Source organism: Gavialis gangeticus, unplaced genomic scaffold, assembly GCF_001723915.1.
Source record: "Gavialis gangeticus isolate Ggan-Ray unplaced genomic scaffold, GavGan_comp1, whole genome shotgun sequence".
Lineage (NCBI taxonomy): Eukaryota > Metazoa > Chordata > Crocodylia > Gavialidae > Gavialis > Gavialis gangeticus.
The window spans coordinates 24,409,606-24,434,854 of NW_017729006.1; the positions used below are offsets into that span (position 1 = coordinate 24,409,606).

The window sequence follows — 25,249 nt, forward strand, 5'->3', positions numbered from 1 at the left end:
TATTCACCTCTGCAGTGAAATGCATATGTAGATACACCTAGTGGGTGTGTATCTCAGTGGGACGGAGAGGACCCTGGGTTCTAGCCTGACCCCCTTAGCATGTTGTGGTCATTTCCTAGTGATATCTTGAGATACAATCTTTTTACAAGAATGAAGAGGCTATTTCCTGTTAGAAGAATGGCCACCAAAATATCTAAGGGTAAAACTTGGAGACATGGGGATTTGAAACATACCATGTGAGGTCTCTCAGAATTATGCTGAGGCCTCACACTATCATATGAATCACTTCTGAACTAAATTTCATGGGATGTAGGAGTATAAGAATTAATTGATAATGCCTACTATAATATTTTTTGTTTTTGTGAGTGCACTGGCTCTAAAAATCATGAAGTATACTGTATACAGAATTAAATATCCTTGAGTTCAGTGCCTTATCTCTATTCTTAGTTCTAGCCTGTTGATAATGAAGTCCATGCTGCATTTGTGAGGCATGCAGAAATTTTTGGTTTTTGTATCTGATTTTCAGTTTCCTGAATGTGCTACTAGCAGAGCTGGCAATTAATCAGAACATAATGTAAGTTGCAGGGAGAGCACAGTCCCATGAAATTAGTGAATGTTTTCTATTATTGATGTGCATTGGGATGGGGGAATAACTCCTTGATTTCTGTCTGGTCGGCTACACTCAGGGTTCCAATAAATCTCTTCCCTTCCTCCCCCACCAAAAAAGTGCAAACCCCAAACTATTGATGGTAAGGGTCCTGTCCTGTCTGACCATAAAGTGATTGAAGTGTTCCAGATGGAAATGAAGACAACAGACAATGAGTTGTTGCACTGTTCAAGAGTCCATATATCCAGTGGCACCAAAAGAATGAGGATTCCTATTCTTTACGAGCCAGGGCACTATACAAATACAACTTACTTTTCCATGAGCTTACCTTTTTTCTGCAATAATCAACTAGCTGTTTCCATTGGAACAGAATCTTACTGTAGGTTTTTACAAGAAATGGCTTTTAAGGAGCTGTGGCTTAGTGACCTTTCAAACTGATTATTAAACTAATATAAATCTCTTCATTTTTTCCTCGACATATCAGCATTGACCCTAAGAGCTTACAGGACAAAGTACTGTTTCTTGGTCTACCAACCAAATGAATAAGGTTAAAAAATAGGTTTGAACTACTGCAGCATTGTCGTGCGTCTGAGAAACCATCAAGATATCTAAGTTCAGCTGATATTGCACAGACTGCGAATGTGTGATGGAGTCCAGAACACAATTATTGTTATGCTCTTACGCAATAAATCTTACTGAGCAGATTTTTGTTAAGCACCTAGACATACTTTTTTTTAATATGCTCTGCAATTTGCAAAATCCAATAAAGCTGATTTCTTCACAAGTCAACTGGTGAGTTGCTTTGCTGATCTGGAGCCAGTACAAGATTTGAGAGAGATATATTGCTGCTAATAATTTTTATGCCTTGTGTTCCCTATTTATTCATTTATTGGATTATGACTCTGAATTAGGCATAACAACTAACACTTGCCATAAATCACCTAGTCATTTGAAACATTTTTTGCTGCAACTAACCTGTAGATTTCAGGAGTTTTTATCCATGGGTTAATACTTATTGGTTTCAATCTATACATGAGAGACATACTGGAATGAGTTCCCCTCCCCTTGATTCTGTGCTCACACTAGTATGCTAATAGATTCTAGGTTTTGTTCCTGCCTTCCAGGATGAGTACACAAAATGAAACCTACTTAATCAGATTTCAGTATATCAGTTGCTGCATACTTAATTTCTCCTGTAGACATTTGGATTCCTTGCTGTCATTGCTGCAAGTCTAATTCAGTGGTTTTTAACACCTTTAAGACTCCAGGCACCCCTCGTTTTAACACCATTAAGACTCTGGGTACCCAGGTACCCCTTGTCTTAGCCTTTACTTGTTCTCTTGACTAAGGAAAAGTAATAGAGCAATTCTTCTGTTGCAAGGAATTCAGAAAGACCAGAATGTTTTTGACACTGTGGATTCCTATTTGAATTCACTTAATTTATTTTGTGAATCATGTATAGATACTTGTACAACTACAGTGCAAATACTGTGTGGTACCACATGGCACCATTAAAAGGTCTCTCAGTCCCCTAGTGTGTTAAGGCACCTTGGCTGAGGACCACCGCTCTAATTCATAGAAACTGTACACTCTGTAGTACTAAAGCCCTCCCCAAAATTTACTACTTCTACCAGGCCTACTACTACTAAGCTTCCTTGCAACATAACTCATTCTTTTGAACATTCTGGATTAAAAACATATGTGGTTTCTTACTGTTAAGTAGCACCCATGTTGTATCTGTTTTCTACTGATTGATAAGTGGGACTAATTATACCCTCCTCCTGTTCTCTATGATCAGTTTGTGCTCTCTTTGTTTTAATTTTAGGATCCCATCCTTCCCATATACATCCACAAGTGTAAAGTTACTTTTGTACATGTGTGTTGAGGATTCGAGTCTTAGATTATAAGCTCTTCAGGGACAGGGGCGCTGTGCCTAATTTCTCTTTCACTTCTGCTGCTGTGTACCAGGAACAAGTGCACAGTAATCAAGTGAATAACACTGTGGAAAAGCCCATCTAAGTAAGATCAGAATCAGGCTTTTTTTTTCCTTCTTATTTCTGGGGGCAAATGGTAGTGCACATTTGCATCTCTGTATAAATACTAATGTGAAAAATGCTTTTTTGCAAAGTGTTGGTAAACATACTATGACTATAATATAAAATGTAAAAATTAAGGATTTGTGACTGGAATACTGGCCCTTCCGTTGGGGTTACCTGAGAGTTATATGAAGGAATTAAGTGTGGGGAAAGAAAATTAGGTATTCCAAGAGAAGGACTGAGAATACTAACTGTATCTGATTTACTTAATCTTTCAACAGTAAGCTCCCTTTTATTGCAGTATCACAACAAAGACCAAGCCTAGCTCTATTTAGTGCCATCTTTAGTGCCATCTTTTTCCTGGGCATTAAAATGAGTTTATTATACAAACAAAGGAAGAAAAGAAAGAAAATGTGTGTCAACCATTTAACTCTGTGACTTAATCCTGGATTTCAGTATGTGTGTATTGATTGATTGCTTCTGATCATAGGATTATCCCTCCTTTGCCTCTTAGGCTAAAAACAGACAGTCAAAAAGCCAAAGGCTGAACCAATTTAGTCTTTGCAGGTTAGTTTAAGAAGAAGAGATTAAACTGAAAAACAACTGGACAGACATTTACCTTTGATTCAGGCAATACTGCCACATGCCTGCAGTGGCTCAAGGCCAGAAGCTTGGGGGAGGAGGGAGGTACTAGAGGATGGCTCTCTGGCAGGTAGCCAGCACGGATTATGTGTTCGCTTCCTCTTTCTACTGCCTCTGAGGTCTCTGGGAATTGCAGTCCAGAATCACAGCAGGAGGCTCTGCAAGGTTGCTCATCACTTCTTCTTCCTGCTTCTAGGTGCCTCTGGGATTTGTAGTCCCAGCAGTAAGTTTGGCTGGGAGAAGGGGTGTTTAACCCTGCTCCCTGACCCCATATCTCAGCCTGGGTTTGCCTGGGGGGAGGTGGGGGAGTGAGCCAACCAGTGAGGACAGTGAGCCAGTTAAGGAGCAGAGGGGCAGGGCCAGCCCTGCTCTCTGGAGCAGACAGCATAGGCCATCCTGGGGCTGCAAAGCATGCTGAGATGCTGGGGGACTGTGATTTAACCTGAATCAGGAATGGGTCTGAGACACCAGTTTATGAAACTTCTTTGACCTCAATCAGTCAAGTCTGATGCTACATTTGACCAGGTTTCTCTTAAACTAGTTTCAGCCACTTTGAAACTGGTTTATGTGCACTGAACTTCTGTTCTGTTACAGGTTTAAACCAGTTTCTAATTACTTAAACCAGTTTATGTGTAACTTCTATCCCTAGCCTCTTAGCCCATGGTACCACTGAAGTAATATAGCCTCCATGCAAAATTTGTTGCCCCTTCATATGGAAGGTTGTATAATCAGTGATATTCCAAACCTCTCACAGCATAGCCCATACACTGGAGTACGAGGATCTCTTCTGAGCAGGGGTCATTGACTAATGTATCCAGATTCAGCCTTTTCCCTTTCTGCTGCAGCACCCACACCAGTGATGGCTGCTGGGAGGAGCTGGTATGTTTCTAAGTCATAGGAAATGTTGGGTTATTTTGAAATATGGGAACTCTGCCATGGTTTCTTCAGAAGTTCATTAAACCTAAAATGAAATATCTTTAGCTCAAATCATAGCACTATCTGATGAAATGTTCTGTTAAAAATATCCAACCAGATCACTTCCTGCTTAAAGAAGAGTGCAGGATTTGGGCTTGGAGGTCTGATAATAAAGAACCTTCCGGTATTAGTCAGTTACATATCCATCCAGGTACTCTGTTGACTTTTGGGCTCTGGGGAGATGCAACATTGTCTGCTTATGGGCTAGGGGAGGCAGGAATCTCAGAGCTGTACCACACCACACCAAATGGTTTTGCTTCACATGGGGTTGTGTGAACTTTTGTTCGGTCTGCAACTCTCAAGTGTTGCACCCAGAATCTTACCAGATTCCTGCAAAAAGCAGATATGATCAGAACAACTGATTTTCATATGTTTTCATGTCAAAAGCAGGTGAAATTGAGAGCTTCACTCAGCTTTCACTGCTAAACTGTAAATTGGCTGTGGTTCACTCAAAAGTTTTGCAAATCTTTCCCACAAGCCTGGTCTGCATTTAGAGTCTGTAACAAAATCCTAAATGGGGCAAGTTTAGCATAGTTTGGGGGCTTGTTCCAACCATTTCATACAGCTGCATTTAATATTCCATGCCCTATTATGTTTGAGGACAAATGGTGGCATTGCATATTGAAGGTGGTGATCTGTTCTGTATCGACTACAAGAAGAATGCTGTTTTAATAACCTAGGCTGCCTCTGCACTAGCAAAAAATGTGATTCTAAATTCTTTACTGGTACATCTCTATCTCCTGGAACTTATAGTATAGGTAGAATATAGGTAGGCGTAGGCATTTTTACTTTTGTGTTTTATCTTGCTGAGTTGAACTTCCCTGATGGGCAACAGAGCTGAAGTACTTGTATCATTCTTACTAAGGTTGATTCATATCAATTCTAAGGACATGATATAGAACATGAAAGGAAAAATCGTGAGTCAGTTGAATAGAGTAGGTGAAACTCCTTCCCTGCCTGGTGTGTAGCTTGCAGGGATGAAGGAGGTTAAGTACAACACATATTTCTTCTACTTGCTAGTACAGGAAATGGGGGATGTGTCCCTGCATACTTTTTGGAATGTAGATTATGTTTCCCCAGACCCACATTAACAAAAGCACCATCATCTTGGGGGGTGGGGAAATGAAAGTTGCAGATCTTTTCTGATAGCCTTTTTATTTCAGTTGTTCTTCCCTATGATGTCTGAAGGTATTGATAGAGAATATTGATAGAGAAGGTATTGATAGAATATTAGATTAGGTTAAAATGCTGCTGCCTCTGCGAGCCCCTCTGAACATCCCGTCAACTGTGGGGCTCACAACCAAGGGAGCTGGTGTACTGGGTGTCTAGGATAATGATCCCATGCTCCCTCTGCTCTGGTGATAAGGTGTGATGGAATCTAATGCATGATCCCACTCGTGCTTCCTGCCATACATGTGTGGCATGGCAGACAATATGATTGTGTGGGTCATGCATTACATCCCATTGTGCCTTTACCTGCATGTGTAGAGGGGCCCTTAGAGTCAGCAAAGGCTTTAATGAAGGGTAAAATTTTATGTTACACTTACATTTAGGAATATTAAGTGGTGCTAAAGTTAGAACATGCAGTGAGCAGCTACATGTTTCTTTCCTGCACAGCCCTGACTTGCCACTATAAAGCTGGTGAGCAGGTTCATGGGTTGGACCCCTGGGCTTTATCACTGCTCAGGTTAGGAGGAAGTTGAGGGGCTGGGAACAGTGCATCCTGGGATTCTGGAGGACTGCAAATTGGTCATTTTATCTCCATGGAGCAGACTGATATTACCCTAATATGAGCTAGGTAGCATAGCCCAGGGTTAACCCTTGCCTGTAGTGGCATAACTTTGAGACTCTCAGAGGGGACTTTGTATGAGTTATCGAGTTGTAACATGCAGATGCTCAAGTTTTAAATGCCCTAATTATGGACTGAGTATAACGAGTAACTTCACCCTTTAATTAATCTAAACCTGAGATATTGCATATTTGGCAACTCTGAATATCAGGTGTGTTTTATGTAGAAACTGATAATATATAGTTATAGAAATTTGTGTGCACATACAATTTTAAGACAAGTTTCTTTGGAGAAATCCAATACCTTTTATTAGACCAAATAAAATAGTTGGAAAAACTCTTCTTTGCAAGCTTTTGGGTACAAACACTCTTCTTCAGGCTGAGGAAGCATCTGCACTTGTTTTGAGCTTTTCCTGAATGGGATAGAATAGAAGCCAGAGGCCAGTTAGCAAGAATGCCAGTCAGTGAAAATGCAAATTGAGGCAGCCAGTGGGTGATAAACAGGTGGGGGCAAGGGGAGATGTAGACCTGGTGATAATATGTAGCTTGTAAATAGCAGAGAAGTTATATGGGGTATCAGATGTTAGGCAGGTTATAATGTGTCATAAAGCCAATGTCTATATTTAGTCCATGATTTTTTGTATCCAGTAGGTTGATGAAGTGAAGTTTGTAGGTTCTTCTGTAAAAGGTGTTTTGTAATTTCCCTTTGAGGATTAGTACTGAGAGGTTGGAGAGAGTGGTTGTCTTGTGAGAAATGTGCCCCCACAGGTAGTTGGGTATTCTTGTCTTTGATAAATGTTTGGTGTGTGTTAATTTTGGTATGCAGTTGTTGTTTGGTTTCTCCTACATATTTTCCATCAGGGCATTTGGTGCACTGAATGACATATGTTACATTTCTGGAGGTGAAGGTATAAGATCCAGCAATGGTGATGGTTCTGTTGTGGGGTGTAGTTATTGGGGGAGGGGGAGAGATGTGTTGGCAGGTTTTACATTTCTTGTCATGGCATGGTCTGGATCCATTCTGTGTGTTCTGGGCCATAGGAAGTTTGCTGCTGGTGACGAGGTTGGCGAGGTTCAGTGCTTGTTTAAAGGCTAGGATGGGTGGTTTTGAGAAGATCTCTTTAAGAATTGGGTCTCCTTCTAGTATGGGTTGCAATTGTTTGAGGATTTTCCATATGGTTTCCAGGGAGGCATGCTATGTCATGACTAGTGGTGTGCAATTCATGGGGATTTTCTTTCTGTACTGCAGCAGTTCTTCACATGGTATCTGGGTGGCTATTTCAAAAGTGCAATCTATCTCTTTGGAGGAATGTTTTTGCTGAGTGAAAGCCCTTTTGAGCTTTGTGCGGTAACGATCACAGGTGTTCTGCTCAGTGTAAATTTGGTGGTACTGGGGGGCTTGACTGTATATTACAGCTTTCTTGGTGTGTTTAGGGTGATTGCTGGTTCTGTCCAGATATGTATGTTGGTCCATGGGTTTCTTGTACATGGCGGTTTGTATTTTATCATTCTAGATAGTGATCATAGTGTCTAAAAAGGAAATGTTGGTGCTGGAGTATTCATAAGATAGTCTGATGGAGGGGTGATGTTTATTGAGTTTCTGTTGGAAATCAGTTAGAGATTGCAGGTTTTCAGTCTAAATGATGAAGATGTCATTGATATATCTTAAGTATAACAAAGGTTTGATGGTGTAGCCCTTGAGGAATTCTTCTTCCAGGTGGCTCATAAAAAGGTTGGCAAATTGTGGGGCCATTTTGGTGCCCATAGCTGTGCCCATAGTCTGGAGGAAGTGTTGGTTATTGAAAGTGAGCTTGTTGTGTGTGAGGATAAAGTGTATAAATTCAGTAATATCTTTAGGTCTGTACTCTGAGTTATTATCTTGCTCTTGTGTATATGTAAGGGAGGCTTGAATGCTATCCTGGTGTGGGATGTTGGTATGTAAGCTGGTAATATCCCTAGTGCCTAGGAGGGTGTTGCTGGTAAGGTGGTCTATGTTTTTAAGTTTTTGTAGGAAGTCTATTGTGTCTTGGACAAAACTTGCTGTTTGGGTGACGAGAGGTTTTAGGATTGATTTGATGAAACCTGGTATTTCCTCAGTTAGAGTTCCCTGGTTGGATATGAGGTCTGCCAGGATTCCATTGTTTGTGGATTTTAGGGAATATGTAAAAAGTGCCTGGGTTGGGATCAAGTTCTACAGTTTTTCTTGTACTTCAGATGGAAATAATTTGATGGTAGTTTTGAGTTTTAAGGTGAAAAGGGGAGTAGGATCTTCCTCTAATTTTTTGTAGTAGGTGGTGCCAGAGTTGTCTGTTGGCTTCTTTTATGTAGTCTTCATGACTAAGAATAACTATAGCTACTCCTTTACCTGCTGGTTTTATTACTGTTTGGTGGTTGGATCTTAGAGATTCTATGGCCCTTCTCTCTGAGAGGGAGAGGTTATTATGGTGGCGTGTGCTATTAGGTTTAAAGTCTGCCATCCAGTTTGTCACATATGCATGTTGTGCAGCATAATTTAATACAGTAAAATCTCTGTTATCCAGCATCCCCCGGAAATGAGGGATGCTGGATAACAAAATATGCTAGTTAATTGAGCGGCCCTGGCCGTTGCTTCTCCCTCTGCATCTGGGGTGTCCCTCTGCCCCTCCTGTGGCATTGCCACCTCCCTGCAGGCCCCGCGGCACAGGGAGGTGGGCCCCTCATGGCTCCATGCAGCCTGTTATGCCCCTGGCCTGTTATGCCCTCAGCAGCACAGGGCTGTGGTGGGCATTTCCGGTTTCACTTTATCTTACTAGCCGGCATGCCAGTTAGTGGAGCATGCTGGCTTGTAAGATGCCTGATAGCGCAGCTTTTACTGTAATATTCTTGTTTTTAAATTTGTTATGTGATTAGTGATTGCATGTTGATTTTTAGATTATGTATTCTGCATTCTTTTAGAGTATCTTCCTTGACTTGACTCATATATTTTGGGGAAAGAAAGAGTGGCCATTTTAAAGTTTTTCATTTAGTGAAAATGAAAACAAAAGCCATTGTTTGCTTTTTATTCCCTAAATTGTTTGACATCACTTGTCATAATGAAGCATGGTTTAGTTTGTTTTCTTGTTTCCAAAAGGTGACAACATATCCTTACTGACATATTTTGACTCAGCAACTAGGCTGTTTAATGTATAGCAGATGCTAGAGAAGGATGGTATCACAGTGGTAGTACACTTCATACATCACAGCAGGCAATCCATACTCAATGACATCATGCCCTAGAGCAGCAAATATGGCTCGGAAACTCCCTTGCCAATAGACGGATTCTTTTTCTTAATCCATTTCTTTCTGAATGTGTACCTGATTCATTCCAGATGTTCTCGGATTTAATGATTCAGGAAACTACTCTCTTAAAATGAGGCTTAAATACAATCTTCCGTTGGCTTTCTGACAGAGATCTGTGTTCCTCTGTCAGCCTCAAACCAATGAAGTTTTTCACAGAATTCCATCAGCTGTGGAGTTAATATGGGAGCTCTACTCGATGAGCAATTAATGGTCTTTTAAAAATCATGTTTTCTTCCTCTATGGAGTAATATTTTGTGAAAAATGGATGGCTAGCTTAACATTGCCATAATTCCATCAGTTTGATATGACTCACTATGTCAGATAAATAGTCACTGTAGGAAGCCATAATGTTACAATCGCCTGCAATTCTATATTCACTGTTATTGTTTGCCTTTTTGAAAAGCTTCATTCTTAATACACCTTCTACTATTCAAAATTAATTGACAGCATCCTTTGATCATGTTTGTGTGCTACTTCTAAATGTGCTAACACTGCAAAATCAGGGTAGACTATTTCTCCTGTCATTTGCATTCAGTGTACTAAAGTAGAGGTAAAAATAAGGTTTTACTGGGAGGTTGATGCATTTTTAACCATGTCCCTTAACAGCAATTTCTAGACATGATGAATATTTTGTTAGATTTCTTCATTTGTTAAAATTACCCATGCATCCAAATTAATCTTAGCAGTTTTTAATTTGTTTATAATTTCTGGAATTTTGATTTTCATATTAAATAATAGTAATGGTGTTATTCTTCTCCCCCCCTTGCATATTTGTATTATTAGAAGACCCTAGTAGATAGTCTTCTATGCCTTGGTAGAAGGATTTCCATGCTTTTCAAAAGAAAAGCCAATAGAGTGTTTGATACAGAATTCTCAGGGCCAAATGCTGCAACACATGCTTGAGCTGGAGCTCCATTGATTTCACTGAGAGATTGGCACACGTCAGAATTGCAAGATGGGGCCTAAATGGGCATGCTACACTTCCTTCTTACTGCATCTGGGACCTCTGCTGAGAAGCCACCCACACAGACCAGCTCAGCATGTACCACATCCCACATATTAGACTGCCTAAGAACAGCCCTGAGCACCCACCAGGAACTAAACCACAGAGACACCACCTGAAAGTGTCTCAGAAGTGTTCAGCAAGGCCCTGCTAAGGTGCCTACACAACCTCATTTCTAGGATTTGGTGAGTGCTGAATAGGAGCAAGAAGATGAACCGTGCATCTCAGCAGTGGTCCTGGGCATGGCACAGGGTCCTATAAACATATCTTAATTCGTTGCATCTTTGGGCTCAGATTGCAAGGGGGATTCCAGGTGCAGCTTTCCTCTTGCAAATTTTGCAATGGTATGGTTTAACACCTTCAATAAATTGCTGGTGTAGGTCTTACTTTTTAGAAGCTGAATTCCCAATTGTCCGTGCAAATCCAATTATTTAGATGTCAGTATGTTAGGTTTTGTGACTAAGGTTAATTGCTGCCAGAAATTTTTAGGAACAGTTTTTGCAGATTTCATTTTTCATGCAACGAGAAACCAGGCTTTAATTTTAGGCCTTAATTTTAGACTGCAAGAAGTGGACAAAGGTTATTATAAGTGAAAATGGGTTAATGAAATGACTGTTATGAAAAGTGCTGCATTATGTGGAGAAGCAGTTTAAAAAGTTGCAGTAATGAACATAAGGGCCAGAATTCTGTTACTCTTTTGAGCCTACATGGCAGTTTTTCAGCCTCATAAGTAAATCTTTGGGATTTCTTCATACATTGAAGTTCTGTTGCTCCTGTTACCTGTGCAAGGTAGACATGTAGACCCTGTGCATACTGAGTGTGCGCAGTAGGCTACACTCCGTTTGTGAGCTACACAACTATATACAGGTTTCCCTCGCTTTATGCGGGTTCTGTATGTGCGAATTCGCTCTTATGTGATGACCCTTTTTAACCCAAAAATTCATTATATGCAAGGTAAATTCACTCTTATGTGGTTGGTGTGGTGGAAGCCTGCAGTCAGCTGCTTTGTGCGGTGCATGGTGGGAGTGATGCACACCAAAATATAGTCTCCTGCATGCATCTGTGCTCTTTGCTCGTTGTCTGAGACGCATGTTTCTGCCAGGGAGTGGAGAGGCTTCCCCATTTTTAGCACCAATATCTGAGTGGTTAGGGCTGTCACCCAGGAATTGGGAAGTCTGAGATTTAGGCCCTTTCACCCAGTGGAGGTTTGAACTGATTATCATTTTGATTTTCCAGCACAGTGCTCAAATTCCACACTCACAATAGGGTAGGCATTATCCAGGGCTCTCTCTAGCTGTCCTTTGGAAGCAGGACCCCAGGAGAGCCAAGAGAGGGAGGTATGTGGAGACAGGAGGAAGAGAGCATGCTAGAAAACATGGGTGACTAGTGCCTCCCAAGTCTGGGGGGGGCACTAGATCACCAACGGGGGGGTCCCCCAGTGGCCGATCGCTAAACCAGCCGTGGAACCGTAAGTGCACTTCCAGTTTCACGGCTGGCACTTCCAGGGGGTGCAGGTGCACCCATGTGCACCTTTGTTTGTCGCCAATGCTAGAAAACACGTTGGCTTAGTGAAATGGCTGCTGCTCTGAAAAGCTCTGCCCCTAGAGGAGCAGAAACTTCCCCTCAGCTCTCCATCCATTGTATCCAGTCACTATTAAATGCATGGTGAAATGATTCTGCTTCAAATCAGCCGCTGGGAAACAGACTGAGGAATGCCTAACCTGTGGCCAGCTGTTTAGAGCACTGTGCTGGGAAGTTGCAGAGATGCCGGTTCAAAACGCTCTGTAACCTAGGTCTCCTATTTCCTGTGTGAATGCCCTGATCACTTAGCTACTGAGGCTAAACCATGGGAGGGTAGTTGAACTTCCCTCATGTAAGTCAGAACTTATGCTCATGTAAGTGTGTATGTGGCCGTGTTACTTCCTGGCCAATGCATAGTTTACTCCATATGCTTGGAATGCATGCATACATTTATTTACAGGTGCACTCTGCATGGAGCATACAACTGCAAGCTGTGTGTAGGGGTCAACAAATATTACTTAATCAGCTGGGTAAATGGCATTAAGGCACAAAAAGGATAATAGCATTCCATCCCTAAGGATTAACTCCGAAGATTTCAAGAATATTTTTACTCAAATACCCCTCTCTCCCAAAGTCTCCAAACCTTTTGGGGCTAAGTTGTGATATAGATATGGATGCTAAATTCTTGAGCATTCTTGATGAGGGTAAGTATTAGCTTACCTTGCATCTTCAGGATAATGTACCAGAATAGCCTGTTCTTAAGGCTACTTCATTTGTGGAAATCTCCTTATCAGCATCTGTTCTGTGTGTGGTATTTATACAACAGAGTTTAAATACTCAAGTCAGAGTGAGAGGTGTAAAAGAATATTAGGTACTTTACACCTACAAACAAGTTATTTTAAAGAATTTCATTCTGAGCTGGTGTTCAGTGAATAAGACTTTGGAAAAATAAGATCCATGTAAATCCCAGACACAATGGATCCTTTGCAGGACTGATAAACTCTATTAGAATTTTTATCATTAAAACTGTTTGCCGTGCTGAAATGCTCTTGATCAGACAGCTGATTTCCCCACAGTACAGTGTGTGTGCTGAGAAATCAGGATAGTGTGGGTGTATTTTACATTAATAATGGGAGGACCCTCTTAGTCACTTTTTGGCTAAAATATCCTATTGGCACTTTTCCGTTATGTGCTTCAGGAAGGCTCTGCCCCTTTCTGACCAGCAACAATCATATCCTAATCCTTTTCCAGGAAAAGTAAGTGTGTCTAGGATCCTTTTACACTGACGATTAAATCCAGGCTGGTGATGTTTAGGGTGCTTTGGTACTTCTGTCTGTTTTATAATTTACACCCAATGTGTTTTACACCTTTTACTTTACCAATCCTTTTAACTCCAGGAATGGTAGATTTGTTTTTTTTTAACATTTTATCCTCTGTTTTCTTTTTATTAACTTTTCTTTCTCTAGTTTGTTCAGAATGCCTAAATGTGCAGTAAATGCTAATGATAGGTGGGTGTGTGTAGATATATGTACATATATGTGTTGGTAGATATATGTGTGAATGGGCGGATCTAGATTTATGAAAAGGGGGATGTATAGGGGGGCACGCTACCACCTATATCACAATACATATTTTCTCCAGTGAACAAGAGACTAGATGCTTTATGATTATGCAAGGGGACCAGCACTCTATTATTTAGTTTAAGATCAAAGCAAAAACAAATATAACTTTAGAAACGTGCACTAATTTACTAGATTAAAGATAAAGTGTAAAATGACACGACAAACTGGGCAGAAAATAGTCAAAATAATCAAAAGATTGCATCATTACTTTAGTAGCCATTACGGTTAAATCTGTCTCTCTTATTCAGATTCATAAAAAAAATCTAGCCTACTTGAGTGCCTTGACTGTGCCTCCCATACTTCACTGTCAGTCATTTCTGCACCCAAGTTAATATTACTATACCTGAGTTAGCTAAAGCAAAAAACAGTCTGCAGGGCTGTGATATAGAGAGACATTATGAGGAATGGCTAAGAAACAGCAACATTGCAAAGAAAAGATAGTTTGAACAGTGGAACATCAAGACTGTTACAAAGGATAGTGGGTCATTAACACCTGTGGAGTGGAAAAAGATTTAACAGGAATCGAGATGATAATGAGAATATGAAGTCAGTTGACTACCTCAGTTAAGATAGAGCTGTTTAGAAATGCTACTGTCTCTTCCAAGAAGTTGGTTTTAAAGTTTTGGTTGGGCAGTTAAAGGCAGTGAATTTGGATCCACCCCACCATGTCTGTATACAAATTGAGAGTGCACATCTGTATGAATAATCTAGGCTGGTTATATTATGAAGGTGTGTTGGGAAATATTCAGAATGAATCCCTATAGTTGTTATTTATCTGCACTGAGGTTGTACCTCGGAGACCCAGTCATTGTAATAGGTAATAGGAATCTGTTGTTCTGGATCCCAAAAAAGCACAGAATAAAAGGTACCTTTGGCCCCAAAGGATTTACACTATCTTTTTCAAATTCTCCAATTCAGGGGATTTCTAAATTCCTTTTCAGTATAGTAGCCTTCTTGATACTGAGTGACCCCTCTGCATTTTTTTCCTTTCAGCAGAGTAGCTCAGGGCAAGAAGATTTTCAAAAAGCTACTAAAATGTTTTAATAACCCTGAGGAGGTATAAAGTATTGTTAATATAAGTATTGTATTAATATAACAATACTTTATAGCTCCACAACACTTTTTTTCATTGTTAAAGTACTTTATGAACCATAACTATTTAATTCCCATAATACCTCTGTGAAGGGATGGTAAGTAAAATAAATAAAACTGTCTCCATTTTCCAAGTGAGTTAAATGAATTCTGTAGGTGCAAGGAGAGTCAGTGTCAGAGCTAGGATTAGAATTCAGGAATTCCCGGCTTTCCTGGCCTGTGCTGACGCTGTTGAGCCAAGCATCTCGTATATAATGTCCATTTAACACTCGCTCTTTAATCTGGCATCAGTTGAGCTGTGCCAGTTCGCTAGCTGGAATGAAGAATAAATGAAGAAGTGGTGAGGCATTTAACATGTACTTCTGTTTACAGTGTTGATGAAAGAACCTCCTATCTGGCACTGGGAGCAGTCAAGAACATTTCACTGAATATTTCCATCTCTAACATTGGGGACGATGCCTATGATACCAATGTGTTCTTCAACTTTTCCAGGGAGCTCTTCTTTATCAAAATGTGGCAAAAGGTAAGAAATGCTAATCTCCCTGAGATCAGACTTTTAGTATTATTGCCAATATATTACAAATATATTGAGAGCAAACTGAGACTTGGTATAAACAGTCATAACTCAAATGAACACCACAGAATTATGCCCCTTTGTTTCAGGCCTGACCTTGTCCGAGGGTCTTTACATAAGCCATCTCTTTTGTGGATTTAATTTGTGTAGACGATGCACATCACATTTGTATAAATGACACAGGACTGCTGTTTTGTTGATGTTCAAATGGTTATGGGAGATATGCTAGCAGGGAGATATGCTAGAACATGGATATGGCAAAAATAGAGGGTGATATCTTGTCCCCATTGAAACCAGTTGAGTTGTAAAATTGACAACAAATTTTGTTAGAAGAAATCTCATAACCTTTTTAGGGCCTGTCCCACTGCCATCAACATCAATCAGATGTTTCCCAGGAAGAAAAGCAGGCCTTTGTGCTTTGAATGGTTTTATATTTTTGTTCTGCCATTTGTGCGTGGATTAATTGGAACATCAGTTTGCCTCCTTGGTTCTTATTAGACAATCCTGCCTGGAAACAAATTAAAAATGATATGATTCTTCTACTACTCTTCTGGCTCCAATGTACAATGGAGAGAGCTGGGATGATAAACTGCTAGAAAGAATAATTTCTAGAAGTAGATGACATTGCTGCGTGTCGTATCTCACTCCTTAGTGAATTTTCTAGTAAATCAAGCCAGCATGTGATAAGCAAGTCTGGAACATGGATCTAATCAATGTATAATCTTGGATTTTCAAAATCCTTTAGCTATACCAGTGGTAGTATACTCTGCTTTCATTCCTTATGCTTCTCCAATTCTACCTCTCTCTTTTTTTTTTTTTGGTAATAAAGGACTTTGCAAATGTTGAGCTGTTATACTCTACAGCATGCATGCACGACCCACAACCCATGGGCCAGATCCAGCCAACAGAGCCATGTCATCTGGCCTGCAAGACTTCCTCTGGGTCCAGAGATTTGTTGGCATGGGGAGTGGTGGCTGCTTTCCTGCTGCTAAATTTCTGAACTCCTGGGGGGAGACCTGTGGGCCAGATAGGGCACGCAGGGCCGGGGTGGCAGTGCAGGGCCTGATCCCAGTGTGTAGGGCCTGATGCAGGTGTGCAGAGGCAGGTGGAGGCAGCATGGGGCCTGATCTGGACTTCTGGGGCTGAGGAAGGCAGCACAGGACCCATGCAGTGCTGTGCCTGGTTCTAGCTCATAGAGCCTGACCCAACCTGTGAACTGGCCTTGTGCCACTCATCTGACCACAGGGCCAAAAGTTTGAGTCCACCAGTCTACATCAATTTCTGTCATAAAGCTCTCCCATCAACATAAACTACTTTACTGTTGGCTTCCTAGTTTATCCAGTTGGAATTATAGCCTTGCAGATGCTGCCTCAGTACAGGTATTGCCTACTCCTTAAGATCTGTGGACAGGATATGTCTGAAATTATTAACTGCAGCTTCCATAGGTCATTCCCATTCACACACACGCACATGCACACACACATACACACACACACACACACTTACCTGTGTGTGTGTGTGTGTGTATGGATATTGTTTGTAGTTGATCCTTGCCCAGGCAAAAACCCAAACATAAAATCCTGAATAGAAGCAATGACTTGCAAGAATTTCTGAGTGAAAGAGTCTGTTGCTGCAGAGAAGCTTGTAGCAACAACTGTCTTTTAATGAATATCACCCAAGTGGAAGGGGACTCCTTTTTCCATGTACATACTTGATACTCTTTCTAAGTAGAGGTGAACCTTAGAATAAAAGACCACCAGGTTAGACTGATTGGCTTTTATAATCTGCCTCTGATATTCCTCTTGATGTACTGTAACCGAGTCTCCTGTTTGTTTTCCAAATGTCTCCAGAGTAATTTCCTATAGGTTAAATGCAATGAGTTTTCACATGGTGGTTATACTTGCTTGTAAGTGGGTGGATAATAGACTCTTTTTAGAAAGCCAGTCTTCTTCGACATATAACATAGTCATATAAGGGACGTTGAGATGCAGAGCCAAATACGATGATTTAAAAGAGAACAACTGCTCAACTCAGTGGCTGGAAACTCAGTGTGTTACTGTTGTTGGCCTTCTTTAATTTGTGGATTTTGATTTTTCATGAGCTATCACAGTGCCATTACTTGGCAGAGCTGTTGCTGCTGCTCCTTCACAGGGGCAAATAAGGGTACATTGACCGATATTTAAAAGGCTTCATTTATTCCCATTTCTGATTTTTCCTTTTGCTCTGCAGCCAGTGCTCATTGCTATGGAAAGAAGCCCAACATTTTCTTTCCATAGCTCCTTACAGTGAGTTCTTCAACTGGGAGAGAGAGGCTGCAGTTACACTGAAAAACACACACACACACACACACACGTGCGCGCACGCGCATGTACCTCCCCCGTAGATACTCAAATATTCAAAAAGTCTAAATCTATATTTTCAAAATGCCAATGACTTGAAGGTTATGGGTGAACTAATAATTTTTATTAATGATAGGAGTTAATAGAAAGTTTCATTAACATTGAATTTGGTAGATTTAGAAAATGAATATAGATACATGCATATAAATATATACAGCTAGTAGCACTGCTTATCATGATAAACTTTGGCTAGTTGCTTCTAACTTTGCCAGAGTTTAATTGTTCCCAGTCAACTGTCTGTCTCAGGCTGAATACTTTAGAAAAATTTCATCCGAAGTGGTTAAGCTATTTCCAGGTCTGAGACTAAATTTGGGTAGCTTTTCATGGGAATAACAGATTTGCCCATGACTTAAAGTCCACAGGTTTGGCAAATTTTAATTTTATGTTCCAAAGAATGGTGTTGCAAGAGCATTTCAAAGCAAACTTAACCAGACCTTTTCTAGCATGGACTAAAAAATTATTTTTTCCTAACTCCAGGCCTGAGCAAGTACTATTCTGAGTCTTTCTCTAGTGTTTTTTTCTCCTTAAGTTGTTTTAAGAGCCTATTACCTACATATACTTCTATATATAAGATTATCAAATATGCCCCCATGTGTAAAGATGATGATTATTATTGTCATCATTTTACAGTTGAAAGAACTGAAGCCCAAACTGGTTTAACTACTTGCTCAGAGCTAGTCAAATGAGTAAGAGGCATTGGCAGGAATATAACTTGAGAGTCTTAACTGTTTGAAACAATTTTACAGGTATAGTAAGGCATAAGATAACATGTTTTCTCACTTGTCAATAAAACCTATAATTCAGAATGTATCCACTGAGGAGACAAGTCAGTGTGTAATGCAAAAGGATTTTAAATGAAAAATGCAAAAGAATAAATCTGACCTGTTCATTAGGAGCAAGACTTTTTACTATTCTAAGAACATTTTACCCTCTTTGTGTTACAATTTTGAAAGCACCTCCCATTTCTGTAAAGCTAAAAGTAGAGATGTAACAACTACAGATTTTTGTAATCCAATAATCTGAATTATATTTCAGATTAAACATTGTAAGGGTTTGAAAAATTCACTTAATGGTGATCAGACAGATCCCCTGGTGTGTGCATGTGTTGCTGGCAAGCACAAGGAGGGGTGGGGTGGTAAGCCGTCAGTTCCTGAATAATGTAACTTTTATATGAATTGATGTTGTGATTTCTGAGTGTCTGCAGGAGGACAATGACTTATTGCTGGCAGTGGTTGTTAGTAGTAAGTACTTTCCTACTTACTCATCAACTGGTGTAGGTGGGGTGAAAGCATTTTCAGCTGTGACAGACAGAGTGAGACAGGCCTGGTGGAATGTGCCTGTGGTATTTTCTCTAATAGTCCTGGAAATAGCCCCTCAAATAAAACTCTGCTCTTACGCAGCACTTTTCATTCAGAGTTCAAAGTGTTTTACCATGGAAAATTGGATTCCAGGAGCTAGTCCATTTTCAGCACTACCTAGGGGAGAATAGGTTGGGGAAGCCCATAACTGACGGTCATTTCCAGCCAGGGGTGATTTCTTTATTTTTAGTCAGACTGCTAGATGCTGCAGTCAGTCAGCTTGAAGGCTTCTGTGTTTCTCTAGCTTCTCTCAAGCAACAGATGAGTGAAATTACCAAGACTCAGGCTTAGAGCAGAGTGAACAATATTTGAGAAGTTCAGCCTGTTTCTGATGAGATCGTTTCCTTTGATTTAGTCATTATTCATATTTATTTAGTAACCTTGTTCCTAAGACTTTTATACTAATACATTCAATTAGTGTTGCTAAGTTCTGTTTAATCAGATAAGTTACATGGCTCCCCACATCCAAGTTTGGTTTGTAGCTTTAGTTTCGTGGCTAGTACTAGCTGTTGTCCAGTCAATTTTTCGTATCATATTCTAATTAGAATTTAGCCAGGGTTTGGAAAAGAAACCTTACAGTCAGTTATCTTATTCAGTTAATATAATGCAAAATCCCAAGAGTCCTTAAGAGTCAAAATTCCCATTGAAATCAGTAGTTTAAGCCCAGATTTTTAAAATGATTGAGGTGTTGCTATGCTCAAAATTGCAAAATCTAAGACAGCCAAGACTCATTTTACCTTAGACTTTTAGATGGTGATTAGTCATTTAGGGGGTGACCTGAAGAAGGGCTTTTAGGCTAGGGACAGAAATTACATGTAAACTGGTATACGTAATCAGAAACTGGTTCAAATCTGTAACACAACAGAAGTTCAGAGCACATAAACTGTTTTCAAAATGGCCTAAGCCAGTTTAAGATAAACCTGGATAGATGTAGTATCAGACTTAACTGATTTAGGTTAAATCAATGTATTGAACTTCTGTCCCAGGTCCCCTCCAGATTCAATTTAATTCGCAGTCCCCCAGCCTGCCAGGAGGCTTTGTATCTCCTCCACAAACCACCCTCTTGCAGGGTGGGTGGGCTACCCTTCACCCAAGCTGTCTGTTCCAGCCAAGCTGGAAAGTGTGCTGTAGTGCCCCTCTGGCTTCTGGCCTGGACCACTGCAGGCATGTAGCTGCATTTCCGGAATCAAAAGTGAATGTCTGTTCACTTGCTTATCGGTTCAGTCTATGCAGCTAAGACCTAACCTTCAGCCTCAGGCTTTTTGACTGTCTGTACTTAACCTTAATGTCCAAAAGCTTGCCTCCCAGCTATCCAGTTGGTCCCATAAAGATATAATTAAAAATCCTTGTGTCTCATACATTTCCAGGAGCATTGTGCCTACAACAACACTCAAACCCAACTAAGGCATTTAGATATCTTATTGAAATTCAATGAGATTTAGGTATTTGGGTTTCATTCAGAGGCAATGGGACTAAGGTTTTTAAGTAATTTGGCCCTTACAGCACTTAGTAAACAAGTACATTAAATGCCTTTGAAATGTGGGCCATTTTATAAATATTGGCTGAATCCCTTGTTAAAAATAGATATTGGCTGAATCCCTTGTTTTCCATCATTCCTTGGCTTTATATCAGCTAGTGTGCAGAGAGAACATAATATAAGGTATAGCAAAAAAATAGCAACACACTTTTTTTTTTATTTAAGTAGCTATTAACATTAAAAGTAGGTAAATTTTACATGCCAAATTTATTTCAGGAGAATACAGAGACTCATTGCTACAGAAATACTGCCAGGCAACTTTTCATGGCAGAGATCTGATAATATGCCTTTTTGGGTGAAGTTAACTAAATATAAAGTGTAAATAAAAGTAGCAATTTACAAGTTGTAATAATTTGCAGAATAAAACTCTGCTTTAAAGTTTTATAACAGTTGGAGATCTGCAGATTATAAGTGACAGCTGTGTCTTTAATCATTTGATGTTCTTGGAATAACAAATATATGTGCAAAGGAAGGAGCCATTCATTCCTTTTTGTATCACTATTTACTATGTATGTTCAGAATGTTTCTGATAAAGATGCTTTGTGATTGATATGCAGGTAGTTTTTGTAAGTCCCTAGACCTTATGTTTCCCTTGAGGAAGGGAGGAAAATATGAGTAAAATTCAACCTGTACAAAGGGCAATACTTAGCCCACTCCATATGTAAATATTGCATAAGTGCTCATAGACCAGGGGTAAGCAATGTTTTTTGGCCGGAGTGCTGAAAAAACCACAATGTCTACCTTGTAAGCTGCCGGAGTGCTGGCACACCACAGTAACAAAACTGGGATGGAGGGGGTACATGGCAGGATGCGTTGCATGTTTAATACTATTAATAATCATGAATGTTGCTTTTTTTTTTTTTTTTTTTTTTTTTTTTTTTTTTTTTTTTTACAGTAAATAGAGAGCTGGTGTCAGGTGAGGAGCAGGGGCTGCCCCAGGGCTCCCCTACTTGGGCCGCAGCGGGGGGCCCAGCAGCACTGGAGTTCGGGCCCAACCGGCCTGCGCAGCTCTGTGGGGATGGGGCGCAGCCACCCTGCCCACGAAGGGACGCTGCCTGGCTGGGGCAGGATGCTGGGCTCAGGGAGCTCCCTGCTTGGTGCTGGGTACGGTGGGAGTGCGAGCTGTTCCCTGGGCTCTGGGAGTCACAGCTGGTGCTTGGGACTGAGCCAGCTGGGAGCCTGCACTGCAGCAGCTTTCTGGAGTGCCTGCCCCAGCCGTGGCCCCTCGAGGGGAGCTGCGGGTGGGCAAGGCCGGGACCTGGGCAGGCTGAGGCAGCTGCAGTGGCTGTTCCTGCAGGGGGGATGGCAATGCCCTGCCTGTGCTGTGCCCAGCGTGCAGGGAGGCTGATCCTGGAGAGGGAAGCCCCCTGAGCCCTGTGTCCTGCCCCATGCACGTGCTCAGGCTGGCTGTGGCCCATCCCTGCGGAGCTGCGTGGGCTGCCCAGGCCCCACCATGGGTGCTGCTGGGCACCCGTGCCTGCCCACCTGCCACAGCTCGAGCCCACAGAGCCCCGGGGAAGCCCCCACTTCCTGCCCAGCCTCCACCTTCCTAAGGGCCCCCCACGCTGCCCAGCCCCTGGCCCCAGCACTCGGCACTACGGTGCAGCCCCAGGTTGAACAGAGCGTCTGCATGCCTGGGCAGCTCCCTCCAGGGCCAGCCAGGCTGGAGGTGCAGCTTGGGAGCATGGGTGGGGGCAGTAGAGTACAGACACCTCCCTGCCTGTGCTCCCCTGGCTCTGCCTGGTGCCTGCCGCGGCGCTGCAACTTGTGGCTGCGCAGGAGAGCCCAGAGCAGCAACTTTAAAAAACAAACAAAAAAACCAACTTCTTTGCATGCCTCCTGGTGTGCCGGGAAAAACGTCTCCACGTGCCACTAATGGCACACATGCTGGGGGTTGCCGACCCCCTGTCAGACCATGTTGTTCCTGAGTGCAAGGTAGAGGAAAAGGAAGAAACACAGATTGCAGTATATTAGAATGAAAGAAACAAAAATTCCAATATATTCTAAGCTGTATTTACTTAAAAATCCAGTCCTCCAGGGGAAGATCACCTTGCTGTGTCAGGAGCATTTACTGCTTTTCCTTTCTTCTATTTCTTATCCCTTGCATTAATAGCGGTTTCTCTAGATCTCTGTTCCCAAATGCCCTTTTGTATCAAACACCTTAAGGATAAAGAGCATAAGTTCAATACTGGCAGCTCTTCTGGTGTTGTAACATAAACTGCATTTTGTATTTTTCTAAATTTAACAGGCCTGTAGATACATAAGACACAAAAGGAAGGGGATGAATTAAGATCAATGTAGATCTTTTTTTTCAAGAATTAGCATCATGTGAACATAATGTGGTACAGCAGGAGGAATCAGACAGCAGTCTGCAGAGCTGTGCTGACTTAATTTGGACTACAACTCCCAGAAACCTCCCAGAGGCTGGGGGCAAGGGAAAAAAGAAAAGGAAGCTTGAGGCTGGAGTAAGGGGAGGAGTGTGCAGTGGAACCTGGTCAGCCCTACGCAGAGGAGTGCACAGTGGAGCTGGAGATCTCACTGGCTCAGTCAGCCAGGACAGTGGGCTGTGAAGGAGCTGGCTTCAGACTTGAGGGCAGCTGTAGGCTATGGTTTGACTGCTTTAGAGACTGAAGGCTTGTTTGGGAACACCCCCAGAAGTGTGTGTGGGGGAGGAAATTGAGGTGCTAATGCTGATGTTTCTTTACCTTTTACGTGTTCCCTCCCTTGGGCCCATTAGCTTGTGACCCTAACCTCTATGATGCATGGCTCTCTGGCATGTAGCCAGCATGGGCCATGTATTTGCTTCCTCTTCCTGCTGTCCCCAAGGCCTCTGGAATTTGCACACCACAATCACAGCAGCAGGGCTCTGCAAGGACAGCTCTGTACTTAGGGAAAGGGAAGTTTAAGTCACCTCCATGGCCCCAGATTCCAGCTAGGGTTTGTGGGGGTTGGTGGGGCGGTTAGTTCCTGCCTCCCCCTGCTTAACCGTTCTCTGCTGGAGCAGGCAGCACAGCTCCGCCCAGGGCTGAAAAGCATGCTAGGATGCTGGGGGGCTATGAGTTAATGTAAACCAGGGAGGGGTCTGGGACAAAAGTTTCACAAACCGGTTTGACCCAAGACAGTTAAGTCTGACACTACACTCAACCTGGTTTATCTTAAACGAGTTTTAGCCACTTTGAAGCTGGTTTATGTGCACTGGACTTCTGTTCTGTTACAGGTTTAAATCAGTTTCTGCTCACTTCCACTAGTTTATGTGTTACTTCTGTCCCTGGCTGAGGAATTTATTCCGTTAAAAAATGCCTTCCCATCCCCATGTGAACTAAAATTCATGATTGTACTCTAAGAATGCTGTGCATAAGCTGGCACTGCTTTTAACATGGAGCTATAGTAATATTATAATAGTCTTTGTAGTAATAAAATTGTTGGAGAAAAACCTGTCCAATGCCTTTTTCAGAACTAGGGCTTAAAATTCAAATTAAACTCAGCTTAAGCATCCTCTACTGAGACCATTAAGAAAATACTCAGTTTTCACAACTTTCAATGGCTTATTCTTCGTGGCATTAGGCTTGGTTTGTTTTTTTTTTTGTAACTTGAATCTAGAAGTTTATTGCCATTTGCTGCAAAAGGTCAAGTTCATTCTCCAAGGAGTTTCTTTTGCTCACTTTTAAGATAGGCAACTCAAGATGGTGCTGTGAGATAAATGAGTGAAACGGCAATACAACCGTAACCGTATATCCTTTTCAGTTGTGCTTATCCCATGGCACATTGTAGATCACTGCGCTGTATGGCAGGAAATTGTTCTCCTTCATTTACTCGTCAGATATCTCTTGTGGTGATACTAGAATCTATAAATATAACTGAACCCCTCTCTTAATTTTTTTTAACAGTAAGTGGTATGATCCTGTGTTCTTTATGCAGAAAACTCTATGAAATCTGTGAGTCCTGTTTTTAAAAGGGCGGCACAAATAGGCTCCCAGTCCATCCACCTCAGTCAGATCAGCTAAAGGTATTCTGAATGTGTGCCAGTTGTATGTGAAGAGCTCTCTGCTGTCAGTCCAAAAAGAAGTATCAAGTGTTATGCACAAGACTATGGGCCTTCTTTCTGTGCCAGTGCCCCATGGCATTGATGACGCTGCCATGAACGTTTGGAATAAGTCTGGTGTAAGAGCAATTTCTGTCGGCTCTACTCCTATGTGCTTTCTTTCTCCTTCTCTCTCTCTCTCTCCCTTCTTCCCTTCTTTTGTGGGTAAAAAGAAAGATCACAAGGGAGCCTTTGCTTTTTCTTGAATAGTAAGTGAAGTGAAATCTTTTCTTTCTCTGGCCTTCCCCTGACAGCATCTGTTCACCTTCTGTGGGGGTTGAAGCAGAATCAGGTTAAAATCATACAGGACAGAAAAAAGAGGGGGGAAGAGGGAGTGGGAAACGCTTTCTGTAAAAATTCATAATAAAGGAGTGAAAGAAGAAAGAACATGGGCTCCACTGTAGGCCACTGGCTTTTTGTAGTGCTTGATTCTAAAAGTCAGGAAGTTGTGTGAGAAGGGACAGTTCTCGCATAGTAATATCAACAGAGCCACAGCAACCACGCCATGTGAGGTGGTTAGCTAGGCTGATTCCCAGACCCACAGGGATTTTACAGTCTTACTATGAGAGGAATCCAGAAAACCTGTGTTGGATTCTTGACTATAACCATCTGCAGAAATTCAATAATTCCCACTTAGCAAGGGGAAAGGAAAGTGCACAGTAAAAGCTTTCATAAAACTGTGCAGCACCTCTTAAA

At 41.5% G+C, this 25,249-nt stretch overlaps 1 protein-coding gene across 1 annotated transcript in view; it reads left to right on the plus strand.

Moving 5' to 3' along the window:
* The window catches only part of ITGA9 (integrin subunit alpha 9), a 456,855-nt gene that overhangs the window by 265,318 nt on the left and 166,288 nt on the right, over positions 1-25,249 (plus strand). The window contains exon 18 of the mRNA XM_019508716.1: positions 14,977-15,127. Within this exon, the coding sequence (XP_019364261.1) occupies positions 14,977-15,127 (151 nt within the window). The remainder of the gene's footprint in view (positions 1-14,976; positions 15,128-25,249) is intronic.